The following is a 20,015-nucleotide window of genomic DNA, read 5'->3' as shown; positions in this document are numbered from 1 at the left end:
CTTGATGGCATGGCACGTTTATTTTATCCTATGATGGGAAGACAGAAAGAGAGAAAGCAGGCAGTGTATATACCGTGTATAATAAAAGTATAACAAATAATCCATAATGATAAGAAATGAATAATATGATTAAATTATTATTATTATTATTATTATTATTATTATTATAATTATTATTATTACAATGTCAACATCTCCTGTAGAAGCCTATTAATTAAAATATGAGATGGACTGATTTTCTATCGTCATCATTTATCATTAAAATTTCACTGAGGTAGCTGAGCGATACTCTGTTGAGTCTGCAATACTAAGGTAACGATACTGAGTTAACTTACTGAGGTAATGATACTGAGGTAACTCACTGAGGTAACGATACTGGGGTAACTTACTGAGATAACGATACTGAGGTAACTTACTGAGGTAATGATACTATGGTAACAATAGTGAGGTAACGATACTGAGGTAACTTACTGAGGTAACGATACTGTGGTAACAATAGTGAGGTAACGATACTGAGGTAATTTATTGAGGTAACAATACTAAGGTAACTTACTGAGGTAACGATACTGAGGTAACTTACTGAGATAACGATACTGAGGTAACATACTGAGGTAATGATACAGAGGTAATTTATGGCTTTGCCGGGACAGTCTGAGGGGATATTTAGTTTAGTTGTTTAGTTCCACTATTAAAGATAAATAAAATAAATTAAAATGAAATACAAAACAAATAGATAAAAATATGTTAAAAAACCGAAATATTTTAAAGTTATTGCCGGATAAATAATGAAATAAAAAAATAGCATTTTTTCATTCATTTTCTTCTGTTAACTCCATCCATGGATTGCGGCGGTACTTGTGCTCCCGCAAGCCTTGTTAAATAAGCTTCGCCATGCGTGGGGCTGCGTTCACCAGTGAGACATGAGGAATCTTATTACCTTCCATTACAATGTCAGTAATCCCTTGATGTATAGGGCGAAAACCTATCTTTGGCGAAAACACCCATTTTTGCTGGAGATCGGGCTTTTGGCCCTATGATAAGTAGACCACATAGTTATTTCCAGACCAACTAGTATATACATACAGGACATTATAACAATTACACAATTACACGCAATATAATGGAGTGCCCTGCTGAAAAGAGTTTACACTCTAAAAAGTAAGAGGAAATAAAAGAATAGGAAAATCGCTACGGTAACGCACAATGAGAGGAGAATTTGTAACTTCAAGCATCCACAAGTGCTGTAATAGATAGCTATATCAGCCAATCAGCTTTGCTTATTCTGTTGCTCGTTAAGCTACAAAAGCAGAACATCTGATTGGATGCTACAGGTTACTGCGCTTGTGACCTTAGCACTCCTGTTCGTGAATAACCCCCCATGTGCTTTTTATGCAGTCTGCTGTGTTAGATGGGAAAATTTCTAACAGATCAGGTTAAAAAAAAAAAAAAAAAAAAATCTCATAGGGTGACTTTATAGGCTTGCATGAAGTGCTGACGCTTTATTTTTCTTTATATTTATTTGCATGTCAATCATTTATTTTGGACCAACACCATTTTGTTAATATCCAAACCAGACATGCTGCCCTCTAGTGGTGATGGTGAGCTGCACCTGTGTCCCCATTCTGCATTTTCTGCATTATATATAACTCTTATAAACAGCACGTCTACATGACAGTCATTTATGCCAGAAATTAATGGTATATTGTTAAGTGTAAACCAGCATGCAATGAGGGATGTCACTGTTTTTACAACCCTTTTCCACATTTTATGTGTAAAATTAGATGAACCTAAGAACAGAGAGGGGGTGGACCTTCGTTAGCCATAGCAATTGCTGCCTCAGGGCTATTTTACATGGTGTTTTCCATGCCAGAGACATATTGCCAGGGTTCATCACCTTGAAACATGATTAATTGATTTCTATTAGAGTGCACAAAATATATGAAAGATGTCAGAAGGCTGCACGTAGCATAACAGAATATTCTAAAGTGGTACAAAGCACGGAGAGCAAATATCAGCTCAGAGGGCCCTTAGTTAGATGTATTAGATACAGATCCTGTGGCGGCATTTTTTATGCATAGCTCATTTGTGTTGGGTTAGCTCTACTTTTTGTTTAATGTCATTGTAAGTTGTTTGTATTATGATGACCTCAATGTACAATGTTATTTATTGTGCTGGCGCTTTATAAATATAGGATAATAATAATAGCTGACTGTTTAATGCTTGTGTTGTGAACATTCTAATGCTACAGGGCAATCTATCCCTGTGAATGCTCTAATGCTCCAATTGACTTCAAGTTGGTCTATCCCGATGAGCATTCTAATGCTATAGTTGTCTTCAAATTGGTCTATCCCTGTGAGCATTCTAATGCTATAGTTGTCTTCAAGTTGGTCTATCCCTGTAAGCATTCTAAGGCTATAGTTGTCTTCAGGTTGGTCTATTCCTGTGAGCATTCTAAGGCTATAGTTGTCTTCAGGTTGGTCTATCCCTGTGAGCATTCTAAGGCTATAGTTGTCTTCAAGTTGGTCTATTCCTGTGAGCATTCTAAGGCTATAGTTATCTTCAAGTTGATTTATCTCTGTGAGCATTCTAAGGCTATAGTTGTCTTCAAGGTGGTCTATTCCTGTGGGCATTCTAAGGCTATAGTTATCTTCAAGTTGATCTATCCCTGTGGGCATTCTAAGGCTATAGTTATCTTCAAGTTGATCTATCCCTGTGAGCATTCTAATGCTCTGATTGGCTTATAGTTTGTCGAGACTCGTGAGGTTTCTAAGGTCAGGAATCCACTGGGGTTGCTTTTGCATTTTTAACACTAGTAAAAATGCAAGTGAAAATGCATGTCAAGAACAAACAAGTTTGACATGCGTTTGTTATTACTGTATTTACTAGCATTCTGAGGTCATCGGAGGTCATTGTTGTCTTCTCCAATGATTTACTAGCGGCATATCAGCAGAGCAAAATGCGTTTAGAAAACGGCAAATGCAATGCACCCAAGCGAAAATAGTAATGGAGAGGGTATGAATCCTTTAAAAACAAGAGGCTTTAATTTCACCCCCATTTACATGCATTGTACTATCATTAATAATTACTTGTAAAATGCCAGAAATTAACTCCAGCGGGTATGAGGCTTAAGGCTCTGATCGGCTACACTTTGCTTCTGTCCCTCAAAGTTGTATATACACAGAGACAACTCACTGATAGCACCTAATATGTGCAGTGCCAAGTTATGTACCTGTAGTAGATATATAATTGCTATACATTTTTATACAAGCGTTATTGTAAAATTATATATATATATTTTTTACCCTATACTGTATGTAAATACTTGTACATAATAACATATAAACAAGCTGAAAAAATTCTGGCGAACACAAGAGAAATTTATTTCAGAAAAAAAATATCACCAAACATAGAATTTGATGGCAGATAAGAACCGCTTGGCCCATCTAGTCTGCCCATTTTTTAACCTATGGTAACTTCCAACCCTACTTGATCCTTAGTTTTTTTGCAAAGATATCCTTATGTCTATCCCAAGCATGTTTAAATTGCTCTACTGGATAAGCCTCTACCACCTCTGATGGAAGGCTAATCCACTTATCCACTACCCTTTCCACTACTAACACAATGTGGGCTTTGAAACTGCCTGGCCCATCTTCTCCCACGTCAACTTTCATTTTGTGTTGCCTTGTCTACAGTTGTTAGCCTTTAGCATTCAAGATGGAAAAATACTATTGCCTGTTTGGTGACAATGTCACAGGGGAGAGACAAATAGTGCTCAGTGCTGCTACTGCTATTTGATGCCTGTTTGCAATGAACTATGAGAGTTGCACTTTACTCATGCTTGCATACACTCCTGGAATGTCCGGGAGACTCCTGAATTTCGGAGTCTTCTTTCGAACTCCCAGGAGAGTGGGCCACCCTCCCAGGTACTGCTTCTCTTTCTTGTGAAGTTTGCAGGGGCAATTATGACCCCTGCTCCCTGCTGTGCAATGATGCAAACTGCATTGATGCTCTGCAGGGGCGGGGTCATAATGACTCATGATCACGCCCACCACACTTGTCCCGTGGCCCTCTCCTCCGAGGATCTCTCTGGAAAGGATACAAAGACATAAAACTGCTACTGGGACAAACAGAAGTACTTACAAAATATATATTCTGGGCTCACAATAATAAAACAACACAGACACATTTTTGGGGAAAATATTATTATGTATTATTGCAGATATTATTTAAAGGTGGAATAAACATATCAATCTACCTGACAGCTAATATTGCACACAGCTATATTTTATCTTTACCATTTCTCAGGTCGCCATTTTTTTTTGGCTCTGTGATATCATAAAGCTGAAGTGAATTGCTAATCAATTTAAGCACTTCTTCTGTCACAAAACAAATGAGATTTATTTTGCAATAAGTCTCAATGCACTTCAGTTTTCCAATGTCTTAAATAACATCAAAAAATAAATACTCCATCTGGACTCTTGAGAGGAAAATACATGCATCTCCCCAGCCGTACTATAAATTAATTTTCCCAGTCCTCAGTGTGCAAGTACAGAAATGTTTTATTCACTGTGTATGCCTCTTTCGTCCATTTAGCAATTTGTTTATGTAGGTTCTGACCAACTGCTCATGAAATAAATAGCAAGTTATTGCATAGTCTAAATAATATGCTATATTATTGTTGCTATATTTATTATAACTGCTGTTCTTGTTGTAATATTATTATTATTACATAGATCACAGACAGAGCAATTTACTAAGTGCAGCCACACGTCAGAGTTGCGGCTACCATGATTGTAAATGGATAATAGCATGTTTTGCCTTTGCCTCACTATATGTGGTCAACATGGTAGAGGTCATGTATGTGATGCAGAAAGATCATCCCACAGTGCAAAAGCAGCTTAAAATCTGCTGTGCGTCCCGATTTGCACAAATGATTTTCGACAGGGAGCATAGGCTTATGGTGGCGGAGGATCGTGTTTGCTGAGCAGCAGTGGTTTGCACAGGTAGAGGGATCAATTGGGTGGAGTGGAGATTTTCCTAGCAAAGTGTAGAGTCAGTGCAGGGCTGGTGCGGGCCCTCTGAATGCCCCACCCACATTTTGTTGCTCTCCGTCCCACCCACTGCCCTGCCGGAGAAGGAAAGTCGGGTGCTGCCCAAACCTCAACCCACTTCTTACCTTGTGTGATTCAGAGACAGAACGGTATGTTCAACTCTTGGGAGTGTGGTGGCAGGCTGCGACATTATAGCCCAGGGTCACTCTCCCAGCCCATTACCAACAATGGAGGAGCAGCAGCTTCAGAATAAGTGACAACCGTTCCATGTCAGACTGCGGGTCCATAGAGTGGTGGGACCAGAGTGACATTATGTCACTCCTTCAGTGGTTTTGGTGCCCACCATATCTTGGCACCCTGGAGGGCCTAGGTTCATCTAGTGGTAGCGACGTAGGAGCAACGGTGCTCTCTTTTGCTGGGCAGTGCGGAAGTAGAGGACAGGTACGCAATGGAACTATGTACTATTCTGGGGCCTGATTCATTAAGGATCTTAACTTAAGAAACTTCTTATTTCAGTCTCCTGGACAAAACCATGTTACAATGCAAGGGGTACAAATTAGTATTCTGTTTTGCACATAAGTTAAATACTGACTGTTTTTTCATGCAGCACACAAATACTTGATAGCATATTTGTACACTAAAATTTAAATTTGATATTTGTGTGCTACATGAAAAAACAGTCAGTATTTAACCTATGTGCAAAACAGATCCAGTTGTAGTCACACAATGACACAAATATTATTTTTCACAAAGTTTGCTGCTCAGTTTTTATGATGGCAATTTGCATATACTCCAGAAAGTCATGAAGAGTGATCAGATGAATTGCAATTAGTTTCATACTCCCTCTTTGCCATGACAATGAACTTTATCCCAAAAACAACATTTCCACTGCATTTCAGCCCTGACACAAAAGGACCAGCTGACATCAGGCCAGTGATTCTCTCAACACAGGTGAGAGTGTTGACAAGGACAAGGCTGAAGATCACTCTGTCATGCTGATTGAGGTAGAATAACAGACTGGACATTTTAAAAGGAGGATGGTGCTTGAAATCATTGTTCTTCCTCTGTTAACCATGATTATCTGCAAGGAAACATGTGCAGTCATCATAGTTTTGCACAAAAAGGGCTTCACAGGCCAGGATATTGCTGCTAGTAAGATTGCACCTAAATCAACCGTTTATCAGATCATCAAGAACTTCAAGGAGAGAGGTTCAATAGTTGTGAAGAAGGCTTCAGGGCACCCAAGAACATTCGGCAAGAACCAGGACCGTCACCTAAAGTTGATTCAGCTGCGGGATCGGGGCACCACCAGTGGAGAACTTGCTCAGGAATGGCAGCAGGTAGGTGTGCGTGCATATGCACGGACAGTGAGGCGAAGACTTTTGGAGGATGGCCTGGTGTCAAGAAGGCCAGCAAAGTAGCCACTTCTCTCCAGGAAAAACATCAGGGACAGACTGATATTCAGCAAAAGGTATAGGCATTGCACTGTTGAGGACTGGGGTAAAGTCATTTTCTCTGATGAATCCCCTTTCAGATTATTTGGGGCATCTGGAAAAACGCTTTCCCGGAGAAGGAAATGTGTCATGTCAACAGTAAAGCATCCTGATACCGTTCATGTGTGGAGTTGCTTCTCAGCCAAGGGAGTGGGCTCACTCCCAATTTTGCCTAAGAACACAGTCATGAATAAAGAATGGTACCAAAACATCCTCCAAGAGCAACTTCTCCCAACCATCCAAGAACAGTGATGAACAATGCCTTTTCCAGCAAGATGGAGCACTTTGCCATAAGGCAAAAGTGATAACTAAGTGGCTCTGGAATCAAAACATCAAAATGTTGGGTCCATGGCCAGGAAACTCCCCAGACCTTAATCCCATTGAGAACTTGTGGTCAATCCTCAAGAGGTGGGTGGACAAACAAAACTCCACAAATTATGACAAACTCCAAGCATTGATTAGACAAGAATGGGCGGCCATCAGTCAGTATGTGGCCTAGAAGTTGATTGACAGCAGACCAGGGCGAATTGCAGAGGTCTTCAAAAAGAAGGGTCAACACTGCAAATTTTGACTCTTTGCAAAAACTTAATGTAATTGTGAATAAAGGCCTTTGACACTTATAAAATGCTTGTAATTTTACTTCAGTATACCATAGCAACATCTGACAAAAAGGTCTAAAAACTCTGAAACAGCAAACTTTGTGAAAACCAACACTTGTGTCATTCTGAAAACTTTTGGCCATGACTGTAGTTTACCCCCATGCTACTACGCTACCCATCCCTCTAATACAGTACTCAAGACCAGATATTCATTGATAGCTAAGAACTACTGCTGTATGGTGAAAAGAATGGCGTAATTCTAATTCATCACACCTTTGATGCCCATAAAAATGAAACAAGGATTGCCAATCAGAGCATCAACAATTTATTGATAGCCTGAAAAGGAATCACATCAATTCCTATTTATACACATAATTACACAGAATAATAAAAACAATATTGCCATGAAAATGAAACAACCCACAAATGAAAGGAAGAAAACAAAATTAAAGAACGTGCGTGCCCACCTTCATGTAACTTTAATCTATTGTTTGTTCATGTTCTTCAGCAAGTTTCACTAAATGAATTGTTATATTTCACTGGCCTTTGCCTCTTCCAGAAAGAATTGTTTATTCTTGTTGCCCTTGGTTATGGAAGAGAGCTATTCTTTATATATAATTGTGTTCAATGCTCAGAGCAGTGTAGAGCTACACTATGTCATATCCAAAGGCAATTAAAATAAACAACTAATCTCTGGATGATATAAAGCCATGAATTATAGCTACATTTTGAGAGCAGCAAACCTGATTGTAAGCATGCAACATGTTTTAGTAATAACTAACCTTGCTTTCTTTCAGTGCCGGGGAAAATAGAGGCACCACTAGTAGTGGCAATCAATAGCGCAGTCATGAAGATCTCTTGGTCTGCACCTGTAAAGCTTAATGGACCTTTACCAGTGTACCAGCTGGAAAGGATAGAGCCGTCACTGACCATACAAAGTGACGCACACTTTATCAAAGGAACGCGCTTTCCAGGACATGGCTACGTTAAATTCCCAGCATCCTCTTGGCCAGTGGATTTCACAGGTAACATTTAATATTTTACTTTCATGTAATACTGAAAGACATAGCAACCAATCAGCTTTGATCAATTTAGCATGTTATAGACTAGTGGGGGGGTCAAGTGTTAGGGAATTGCAGATGTAATTGTCACATTCAAATTAGAAAAGATGATGCCGAATAAACAACAAATGTAAAAAGGAACAGAATATAAACACAATCAGTAATAAACATAAAGTGACCTGGGTGTATCAATGTAAAAATTGAAGAAAGGGGAAAAGATGGCAGTCAACAGATGTACGATGTGTATAAATCATGAAATAAAATAGTGACATTGGGTGGGGGATTATGAATGAAATGTCCCACATGTAGTGTTAATAGCTGGAGGTTAAAAGGATGTACAGTAAATAAACCACATTTAATGGATAATAAACAAACTGGCCATACAGACCAGAGGATACAAATATAAAAACATATAAAAACCGTTCAAAAAGGAGACCGTGTAATAAATACAAATAGCGAAACATAGGACTCACACTAAAGATGGAAATGGATGCGTGAGAGGGTATCCTGAACACAGGAGAAGAACTGGGAACAGGTGTCCTCCCTCAGGATGGAAATCCAGAACAGGCGGAGTGGTCGCAGCGCATCTCGTGTAGAAAGAAGTTCGCGGTCAGACTGCGTTCCACAGTGGAACGCAAAACGCTTCACTTCCTATGTACGGGTGCCGGATTGAATCAATCCCCCACTCAGTGTCACTATTTTAGTTCATGATTTATACACATTGTACATCTGTTGACTGCCATCTTTCCCCCTTTCTTCTTTTTTTTGAGGTTTATACCCTTTGGAATTTTGGGTATATTGACAAACCCTGGTCTGTCCCTTATCCGGTTCACACGACATCGGTATTGGATCTCAGCTCCAACAGCTACTTTAGAGACTCTTTATTATTCATGTGAGCCACCAGCTTAGTTGGCCCAGTAGTTCTTTTTGTGTTCTGTTTTCAATATTGTTTACTTTAATTTTTACATTGATACACCACCCAAATCACTTTATGTTTATTACTGATTTTGTTTATATTCTGTTCCTTTTTACATTTGTTGTTTATTCAGCATCATCTTTTCTAATTTGAGTCTTATTTCCTTATCTTGTGAGCGCAGTTTGGATTCCTTATTTTTTTTGTTTACTTGTACGAGGAGGGATTCCTTGGTCCCACCGCTGCTGCAAGTGTATCACGCAGTCTGTTATTAAGCGCATTTGTCCATTTGTTTATTGTAATTGTCACATTGCAAAACTGTAATTACGGATGTGCAAATAACCACACCTGTTTCCCGGAATTAAGGTTTTCGATTCTGACGTTTGAAGACACCAGTTTATTTCAATATGGGTGTATGTTCCTCTACCACATTCAGTGCACAGTTTAACTTGTCATTAGATGCTCTAACCTCATATTTCATGCAATCGTATTAAAGAGATTGTCCACGTGGGGTCAATGACCACTCTTTATTTTTTAAGTACATCTTTCATCAGGCAAATTATAGCCTGGGGAGTTGAGACTCGGGTCAGCAGTCTATTAGGCAGGTAGCCCAGTGGCCCAGCCTAAGGTAGCCCACTATGTGTCCAGACAGGTGGCAGAATCCCCCCTGCTCCCCTCCCCATCCCAGTCAGCCCCTGCCCTTCATTTTTGTGTGTACATTGTTGGGCATTCTGCTACCCTCCATATCGCTTATAGCAGACACCTCTCAGTGCTGATGGAGAGGACGAGCAGTTGGAATTTTTTGTACAATAGAAAAGGAATGTGAGCAGATTCAAATGGAATAGAATGGAAGGTGAGTATTGAATGAAACATCTGATTGGACAGGAGCCATGACCATCCAATCAGGTCCTACCTTCACTACACACCTCCTGCTCTGGTAACTTGAATGGCTAGGATAGGAGAAGTCTTTGCTTTTATCTATGGGAGCTGAACAACAATTGGTACAGAGTGATGGTAACATCCCAAAGATGGGGGAAAATGATGAATGTTTTACACAGAAGGGAGTAAAGAGGAGAGTTTGTCCAAAGATAGTCAACCCCATTAGGGAAAAGTCTGTAGCTGTGAAAATGCTAAATAGTTTTGATTTTTTATTTACCTAGCCAACCAAACTTGTGTGAGTTTAAAGCATCCTTGACACTAAAAATATTTTTGCAGTCGTTGCTGTGTTAATAGACATATCTCTAATAAGGGAATGTACCTAATGAAGGGAATCCACTTATAAGGAAGAGAGGGAGATGGAGGAACAAGAGACACAATATAAGTTTATTAATTTAGTGTGATATTTACATTAGTCAGATATATAAATATGTGATAGGTAGATATGATATAGATATATAAATATTAAAAGGTAGATAGATAGATAGATAATTATAAGATAGATAGATAGATAGATAGATATGAGCTAGGTGGCTAGATGGCTAGATAGATAGATCGATAGATAGATAGATATGAGATAGATGGCTAGATAGATAGATAGATAGATAGATAGATATGAGATAGATGGCTAGATAGATAGATAGATAGATAGAAGATAGATAGATATGAGATAGATAGATAGATAGTTAATTATAAGATATATAGATAGATATGAGCTAGATAGATAGATATGAGCTAGATAGATAGATAGATAGATAGATAGATAGATAGATAGATATGAGATAGATAGATAGATAGATAATTATAAGATAGATAGATAGATAGATATGACATAGATAGATAGATAGATAGATAGATAGATATGAGCTAGATAGATATGAGATAGATGGCTAGATAGATAGATAGATATGAGATAGATAGATAGATAGATAGATAGATAGATAGATAGATAGATAGATAGATAGATATGAGATAGATAGATATGAGATAGATAGATATGAGATAGATAGATAATTATAAGATAGATAGATATGACATAGATAGACAGATAGATAGATAAATAGATAGATATGACATAGATAGACAGATAGATAGATAGATATGAGATAGATAGATAGATAATTATAAGATAGATAGATAGATAGATATGACATAGATAGATAGATAGATAGATAGATAGATATGAGCTAGATAGATATGAGATAGATGGCTAGATAGATAGATAGATATGAGATAGATAGATAGATAGATATGAGATAGATAGATAGATATGAGATAGATAGATAATTATAAGATAGATAGATATGACATAGATAGATAGATAGATAGATAGATATGACATAGATAGGCAGATAGATAGATAGATAGATAGATAGATAGATATGACATAGATAGATAGATAGATATTTCACAAAATGAAACAACATATCACAGGCTATAACCGCTGTTATACAATACAAGTTCAATACAACATATTTGCACTTCTATTTATTCTGTATATTGAAGTATATTCTCTGTAAGCCATGTTGTAATATTTAAAAAGATGGATACAGTGATACAAGCTACACGTACACTGGTCCTTTGTTTTTCTTGAGAAAAATAAGTAATTTGTATTTTTGTCTTAGGAATATCAATCTTTCAGTCTCTACAAAATATTATGTCTGTTGTGTATACAGAAATCAGAAAAGACAATATGTAAAACTGAATATGCAGCTGTAATGTAAGAGGAGTTTATCGTGTTTATTTTTTAAACTTCCACATTTTTCTTTGCAACTTAAAACTTTTCTAATCACGCCGTCAGCATCGCCACGCAGGTGATTCTCTGAAATACTGTATGGTGTCTGAAACATTCTTCATGCTTGGCTATGAATGATGTCCGTAATCAAGATTTATTATGTCTGTAATTCTAATTGCCTGCTATGAATCACAGTTAATCACAATCAATGAGCAGTTAATGCAAAGTTCATTTAAACATATTTATTTCCTTTGAATTTCTGGTTGTGGGATATAGGTGACGGTTGGTCTTAATATAAAATGTATTTATTGCATTGCGATGGTATTTTCACTTTATCACTATTGCACTGAAACCTATAGGGGTATAGATTGATATTTACAATAATGTAGGAAACGTGTAAGCATCACAAGAGAAGCTGCTAGAACTAGTGAAGCCAATTTCTAGGTCATTATTAGAGGACAAAAAGGAGAGAGAGAATGAAATAGAGAGAGAGAGAGATGAACAGAGCTCAAACACACAGACTGATAGACTAAGGTCAATTTAATAGCAGCCAATTAACTGACTAGAAAGTTTTTCGAGTGTGGGAGGAAACCGGAGCACCCGGAGGAAACCCACGCAAACACAGAGAGAACATACAGGGCTTCATTTAGAGTCGGATGCAATGTGCGTCTAAGACTTACATGAAAGAGTAGGAGTGGGAGTGTGCCGCAACTTGGTAGGGTATTACGAGTGGCATGCAACCCGAGTTGCGTCCCACTCGTAATACCTCACCAAGCTGCGACCAGTTCCTGCAGCTGGCTAACTACTTGCGCCACCTAATTCCTTTTTCAGTCTTGTTTTGACGTGTGTTCCGCCTGCATCTTGATCCAACTAGGGTAGTTTTTGCGGGTAGACGCCCATAGTACCTGAATTATTCACGGTCATAACAGATTACCAGAAATCTGTGGACCCCCTTGATCGGGCATTTCATCATCTACTGTTAGGACATCTTTTACCATTTGTACTGCACTCAGACTTAACTGGACACCTTCAGGACCAGTCAACATACCCGGGATTTCCGTCAAGCGCAAGTATCCCTTTATATATCTCCGGGAAATATTACTACTATTTCGCTGGACAAACTATTTATAAGGACTTCCTTATTTTCACCCACAGATGTCAGGATCCCTCTGCTGGATCATAGCATCATAACAGTTATTAGTTATCACCGCTTTTTGTGACATATGTTATTTTCATTAATGTTACTGTTTTATGACATGTGATTTTGCATTTTTTGTTTTTGTTTTTATATTGCGGTCCACCCACCATTATTATTGATAATGGCCAAATGACCCAGCCCAAGTTAGCCCACTATGAACTGGCCTGCCCCCCAGCCCAGCCCAGCCCACCCCTGTTAATAGGTGACATTAATACAATATTTTTTTTCTCTTCGCTCTTCTGCAAAATTTATATTCCACACAGGTATTGAATGTGTCTTGTGCAGTAGAACTGAGCAGACCTACACCTGATGTATCCAAACTCTGTGCGTTCAAAACAAATGCATCTGTGCTCAGTATGCATTCCTCGATGAATCAGGCCCTCTATGTCTATTCTTTTTTAAAATGCGCCAGTCCGAAACATGCGCAGAACACTGCCTGCTCAGAAGAGGCTCCTAATCTGTTCTACGGGGAGCTGAGGCAGGGCCCCAGAGATGAGAACATCACTGGGCCCCTATGTCAGTTTGGCAATAGTGCCCGGCAATGCACTGTTTCAACCCGGGAGCTGTACATTTGTTATCAATGTCAGTACTTGGCACGTTGACTGGGGGCTTGTAAACTGGCAGCAGTGATTTTCTGTATTGGGGTCTGCAGAGCGATAGCCAATCAGTAGCTCTTCAACTGTTGTGAAATTATCCCAAGTCCCAGGATGCACTGCCTGTCTCCAGTTGTCAGAAAATGCTTGGACCATAGGTTGCCTATCTCTGGGTCTGCATTTTATACTAGTCATCAGAATAACTACATAATAATCCAATAATGGTTTACATTATATACTTGTCATCAGAAAGGAAGCTTGCATTACATTCTAATCACTAAATTGAGGGTCTGGACAATGTACTAGCCATCTGAATTGAGATTTATGTTGTGCAGAAGCTATGAAAATGGACATCTACGTTGGACATAGCCAGCTGAGTGGGTTTCGCATTGTATAGTATCCACCAGTATTGGTCTCTGTATTGTATATTAGCCACTATTATTGGAGTCTACTTTGTGTACTAATTTATGTGACCATCAAAGTGGATGTCTGCATTGTACACTAGCAGAGGGGGTGGGGGGTGCTTGATTGTTATGCCACAAAAACATAGAGAGCCTGATTCATCGAGGAACGCATACTGAGCACAGATGCATTTGTTTTGAACGCACAGAGTTTGGATACGTCAGGTGTAGGTCTGCTCAGCTCTACTGCACAAGACACGTTCAATACCTGTGTGGAATATAAATTCGCAGAAGAGCGAACAGAAAAAAAATATTGTATTAATGTCACCTATTAACAGGGGTGGGCTGGGCTGGACTGGGCTGGGGGGCAGGCCAGTTCATAGTGGGCTACCTTGGGCTGGGTCATTTGGCCACCTGCATTTTTTTGTAAACACATTTATTAGGATAGTCTAAGTGTCTACTGAACATAAAATACATTTTTACAGTTGCTTCTGATTGCAAACACATGTTATAGCATGCATACACATGTTTTTGCCTTTGAAATGTTCCTAATAGGCTGCTAAATCGAGTCTTGCCCCCCCCCCCCCCCCGAGCTAGAATTTGCCAGCCCTCCCTTACCTGTTAATATTATAGGCAGTAAATAAAAAAACAAAACCACCCCCATGAAATACATTTATTAGGATGGTCTTAATGTCTACTGAACATAAAATACATTTTTTACAGTTGCTCCTGATTTCAAACACATGTTATAGCGTGCATACACAGCCGCCTTCACTGGTACTCAGGACTTAGACTAGCCCTGTAGCTGGAGCAAGAAATATGGCAAAAAAAAAAAAAAGTTCTTTTGAGATGCCCAAAGCTTGAATCTGATGTGACTGCGTGTGCTCGAGTTTGGCACGCCAATACTGTACATTGCATACGGGCGAACGCTCCTTTCCCACCCTATTCACTCCCGGAAATTGTAAGCTGTGGCAAATGTGCTTTGCATACCAAGATGAATTGAACGTTGCTGCATGTAGTTGTGTATAGTCTAATTCTGGGCATGTGCAGAGTGATTTTGTGTACGGTGCGCTCAAAATCGGTGCCTTTAATGAATCAGGCCCGGAGTCTGCATTGTATATTTCCCAGCAGAATGGAGGTGTGTGTTGAAACATGTCCCGAAAATGTGGTTTGATTTTTAGGCCAGCAGAATAGGGTTTGCTTTGTCCACTTATATATTGATCACTGGAAACGACTTTTACTTGTATAAAAGCCATTGAAAAAATAAGCTATTACATAACGTCTGTTGTATACCAACAAACTGAATGAGTTTTAGTTTGATCACAGTGCACAGTCCCAAATTTCATGCTTTTAAATTACAATGTGGGAAATATTTTCATTGAAAATGTAATCGTCATGTTAGTTAGTTGACGCTGTTTTTGTTTATTCCAAATCTTCGCACTAAGATACTGCAAAGCTTGTGTTCTAAAAATGTTTTCAAACAAATATTATTATATACATAATGATACATAGTGATTTCTCATACTATCTCATTGATAGACATTGAAAACTAATAAAAAATATTGTAGAATTGAAGTATAGGGGCCTGATTCATTAAGGATCTTAACTTAAGAAACTTCTTATTTCAGTCTCTGGACAAACCATGTTACAATGCAAGGGGTGCAATTAGTATTCTGTTTTGCACATAAGTTAAATACTGACTGTTTTTTCATGTAGCGCACAAATATCAACTTTAAATTTCAGTGTACACATAAGCTATCAAGTATTTGTGTGCTACATGAAAAAACAATCAGTATTTAACTTATGTGCAAAACAGAAAACTAATTTGCACCCTTGCATTGAACATGAGTTTTGTCCAGGAGACTGAAATAAGAAGTTTCTCAAGTTAAGATCCTTAATGAATCAAGCCCTAGATTCTGTGGGCAGCACAATCCTATGTCAAATCTAATCCCTATTATAGTGAGTTAAATGTTTGATAAATGGTTCATCTGTAGAAAAGGGTGTTGCTTATATAATTTTTTTTTCACTTTTCATAACATTAGTGCTTTAATTAAGTCTTATAAGAGTCATTCCGTCGGTTGTTTATAGGAACCATGCGGCTTACCCTCCATAATTAGCATGAGATATAATATTAATGGGTAAAATGAATAGAGTCTGGCTAACGTTGAACGGGTCTTTGCTGATTGATCTAGAGTAGCATGAACCTTGTATTGATTTATTTGGGATATAAATGGTAATGCCGACAACCTGGAGACTAGACTTCTTCAAATTGCTGACCCAATTACTATTAAACCATTTGATGACACATTAATATGTCCATTTCGACTAGTAAAATACAACCATTTAGAAGTGTGGTGGATGTTGTAGGTTTGAAAAATGGAGACATAAGTTTATTTAAAATAATTATTGACCTGTCTTGACCTCTTCGTTTCATACCACTGATCATTCCTGAGGGTAAGTATTAGATTTTTATAGCTGAAGATTATAATCAATGCTATACAGCCATCTTTATTGATTAAACTAAGGCCTTTGCTCTAGCGTTCACTAACTATTTCAACAAAACTTGTAATTCTTCAATTACAAATACAATCAAGCAGATTGATACTTGGAATGTGGAACTGAAAGCCATAAGTTAAGAATTCAGAACCTCGGGAACTTGGGTAATGTATGTAGCAATTAATCAAAGAGCTAATCATATAAGTTAGCCTGATTGCAATGCATATTTATATTAAAATAGGTAATCACCAGGAATGATTTCACAGGGATTTAAGCTATATGGAATTTTTTTTACAAACCGTAAAGGAATTCAATGTCTATTCTTACATAAATTGTTCATTCTCTGTGGTGTTCCTGCACACGATGCTGCCTAAGGCACTCTTACTGTGCAACCCAAACATCCCCAGCCTTCACCTCCTTCTTTCCTCTCTCCTACCAGTATGTGTATCATAGGCAAATCGATAGGGGGGGTTCTTAGTGCCTGGAAACCCCCCCCCCCTCTAAGCCTGGGGCACTGTATAATTGAGGTGGCTGCCCCCACACGGCTCTGCTCCAAAAGAGAGGGCTGCATGCACCTAACAGTAGTGCACGCAGCATTGCCCATGTATATTATGGGGATAGGAAGAGTTGGAGAGCAGCCAAGCACTGTCTAATATTATAGCTACGCCCCCATGCATGCTGGTCACGCCCACTGCAGGCATGGTGTGGAAACCCCCCTCTACAAATCCTGCGTTTGCCCTGTGTATGAGGAAGATTATGGTGTTATGTCTCACCATACACCACCTCATATAGTCACTACACGGTATATAAAGTACTGGGAAAAGAGGGTTGAAATCCTCATATCTGCCACATCTGTAATTCTACCGCCCAAGACCTGACCTCGGCTCACCGTAGGACCTGGTGATCACTAATACATTATAATCTTTAACCAAAAGCTGCAAAATATGGTAAATAGATATATTATCTTTGTCTGGCAGAGAAATTGACTCCTTGGTCGTTAGTACTATTGCAAACACCACACGATCTAGGCCATTGGTGGGCAGCAGACGGCTCCCGATATATTCTCTGCTTAATAAGCAGAATTCAAGGGGAATTCAATCGCTAGAATTGTGGCACGCAAACATCACGCCGTGCACATTACCGCAATTACGGTAAAAATCTCCGCTGATTTTCCTCACACCTCTATGAAATCTCCGCCATGAAGTGTCTCCAGAACGTCAGTGAGACACTTCGCGGCTAATTGAATTCCTTCCAATGAGACAGTGTTTTATAGAAGTGGCAGAGATAGCACATACATGAAGTCATGTCTGAGTCTACAGGTCTTTTTGGAGCTACATGTTAGTCTGAAGAACCCACTACCATCAATTTCCCATCAGTGCATCAAGACTTAGGTAGCACAGAACCAGGAAAAGTGAGCACAAGTACATCAATGCATTCCATTATATACAGTTTATATATTGGTCACATAAAATAAGGGGCTGGCTGGGCTGGGTGGGGGGGGGCAAGGGGCATCTGTTCTGGTCTGGGAACCTGTCTGGTCCTATAGTGGGCTACCTTTGGTTGGGTCACAGGGCCACCTGTATTTGTTTTCTTTTAAATGCAAATAATAGGCTGTTGAGCCAGGTCACACTCCCCAGGCTAAAATTTGCCAGCCCCTCCCTTCCTTCAACTGTAGAAGAAATGCAGAGAAATGATCAGCATTTTAAGAGACACATAGCGAAGTAGGGGAGGGCCTATTGTCCATAGAAATGTACCCGCTCTATTTCCTTAATAGTCTGTCACGTTCCGCAGATGAGTACACAATGGGACATGCAATTATGAAAGCACAAACCCATAGAAGCAGGTGCAATTAGACATCTGCTGTCCCGTGTAGGTTTTACTATTTATCATTGGCCCTCAGAGTTTGCGTGGGCTGCAATGGGAACAAGTTGATGGGGGTTAGTGAAACTTTTACCTCCTCTATGAATGACCACAACATTAGACTGTACAGAGGCTATCAAAAGTATTTACCCTCTTTGGCATTTTTCACATTTTATTTTCTTACACCATGTAATTAAAATATATTTATTCTGGAAATCTTACTGCTGATCAGCACAGAATACTCTGTACTGCCAAAAAGAAGAAAACAATGTTGATGGGTAGATTTATAGTGAAGGTGTTGCCCATAGCAACCAACCAGATTACAGCTAAAATGTACTAGATGAATGATAGCTAGAATCTGATTGGTTGCTATTGACAGCACCTCCCCTTTTAAACACTGGACACTTGGTGAGAGTGGTTTGTTAGAAAACAGTAAAAGAATTTCAGGTTATGTCAGCCTGGCATGGTACGTGGTACATGGTACCACCCCTGTGCCTTTGTGTTTGACAATAGAACAGCTACAGCGCACGTGGAACAGATATAATCAGTGGTGAACACAGCCGTTACTGATGATTCCAGAAACAAACGTTTTGCTAAGTAATAATAATAATAATAATAATAATTAGAATAATCAATAATTAGAATAATCAAAATAATCAAAATTTGCCATTTAAATGCATTCATTCCCAAGTTATATTGTACAGGCGTCCAACTGAATTCCAACCCTAACTACACTTGCTGTGAAAAATTGTCTAATATTCACCAGATAAACCGATTAAAAATGTTATATTATTAAATACTATACAATGCTGTGGTTGCAATCACTTACCCGGCTGTTCCGTGTCATCTTTCTGAATCTGTGTGTGACGTCCTCTCTAGTACAGGCTACCTCTTTCCTCTCAGCCAACAGGACAGGATATTGATAATTGAAGTTAAACGTAAGCTGCTCTTTTAAAGGAGCAGTGGGTCAAAGAAAATAACATTGAATGTCTAGTTTTGCGCCAAAAATACGCGGTTTTGTTATTCAAGATGGCGGGGATGCGTCCTGCACATTTGCCCTTTTGCCCAATCTCAAATGGACTTTATTATCTTTTTACTGTAAGCTTAAAGTGTTCTCTGATCCAAAATTCAGAGCTAAAATTGCCCCTGAAACTGATAAAAGATTTTACTTCCAGAATAGGTACAGATTTCAGGTCCCTTTGGATATAACAAGTCTACACACCCGTATTGATATAGCTGGTGTTTGTGGTGTAAAGCCAGAAATGAAGATAAATCATGTCAGACTTTGCATACAACAAAATTCAAGTAAAAGACAAATAGAGAAGTTTAGAAAAAAGCCTACAATGAGCAGTATAAAAATAATGCTAAAGATATTACATGTACCATGGAATACAGTGGAGAAAATGTGACATAACGGGGACATCGCTAAGACGCGGTAGCTTAGTGTTTAGCACTTCTGCCTCACAGCGGGTGGGCTAATAAAACCCAATGCTGGCAACCCCGACGAAACTCACAGCGACATCTTCAGTACGAATCCTCAGGATATTCTTCTTGATGACTGTTTACTGACTTGGAGAAAATGCGATTACATAATGTAGCCTTAAGGTATTCTATAACTGCCCCCATAAGTGTAGAAAGATTACTGTCGGCGCAGGGGCGGATCTAGAAAAATGCTGTAC

General features: G+C 38.9%; 1 protein-coding gene across 1 annotated transcript in view; it reads left to right on the top strand.

Moving 5' to 3' along the window:
• Nucleotides 1-20,015, top strand: part of USH2A (usherin) — a 558,840-nt gene that overhangs the window by 172,404 nt on the left and 366,421 nt on the right. The window contains exon 21 of the mRNA XM_075204257.1: nucleotides 7,941-8,168. Coding sequence (XP_075060358.1) covers nucleotides 7,941-8,168 — 228 coding nt within the window. The remainder of the gene's footprint in view (nucleotides 1-7,940; nucleotides 8,169-20,015) is intronic.

The sequence above is a fragment of the Mixophyes fleayi genome, chromosome 3 (assembly GCF_038048845.1).
Source record: "Mixophyes fleayi isolate aMixFle1 chromosome 3, aMixFle1.hap1, whole genome shotgun sequence".
In the NCBI taxonomy this organism is placed as follows: Eukaryota; Metazoa; Chordata; class Amphibia; order Anura; family Limnodynastidae; genus Mixophyes; species Mixophyes fleayi.
The sequence above is the reverse complement of the archived record's forward strand: the minus strand, read 5'-3'. Positions and strand labels throughout refer to the sequence as shown.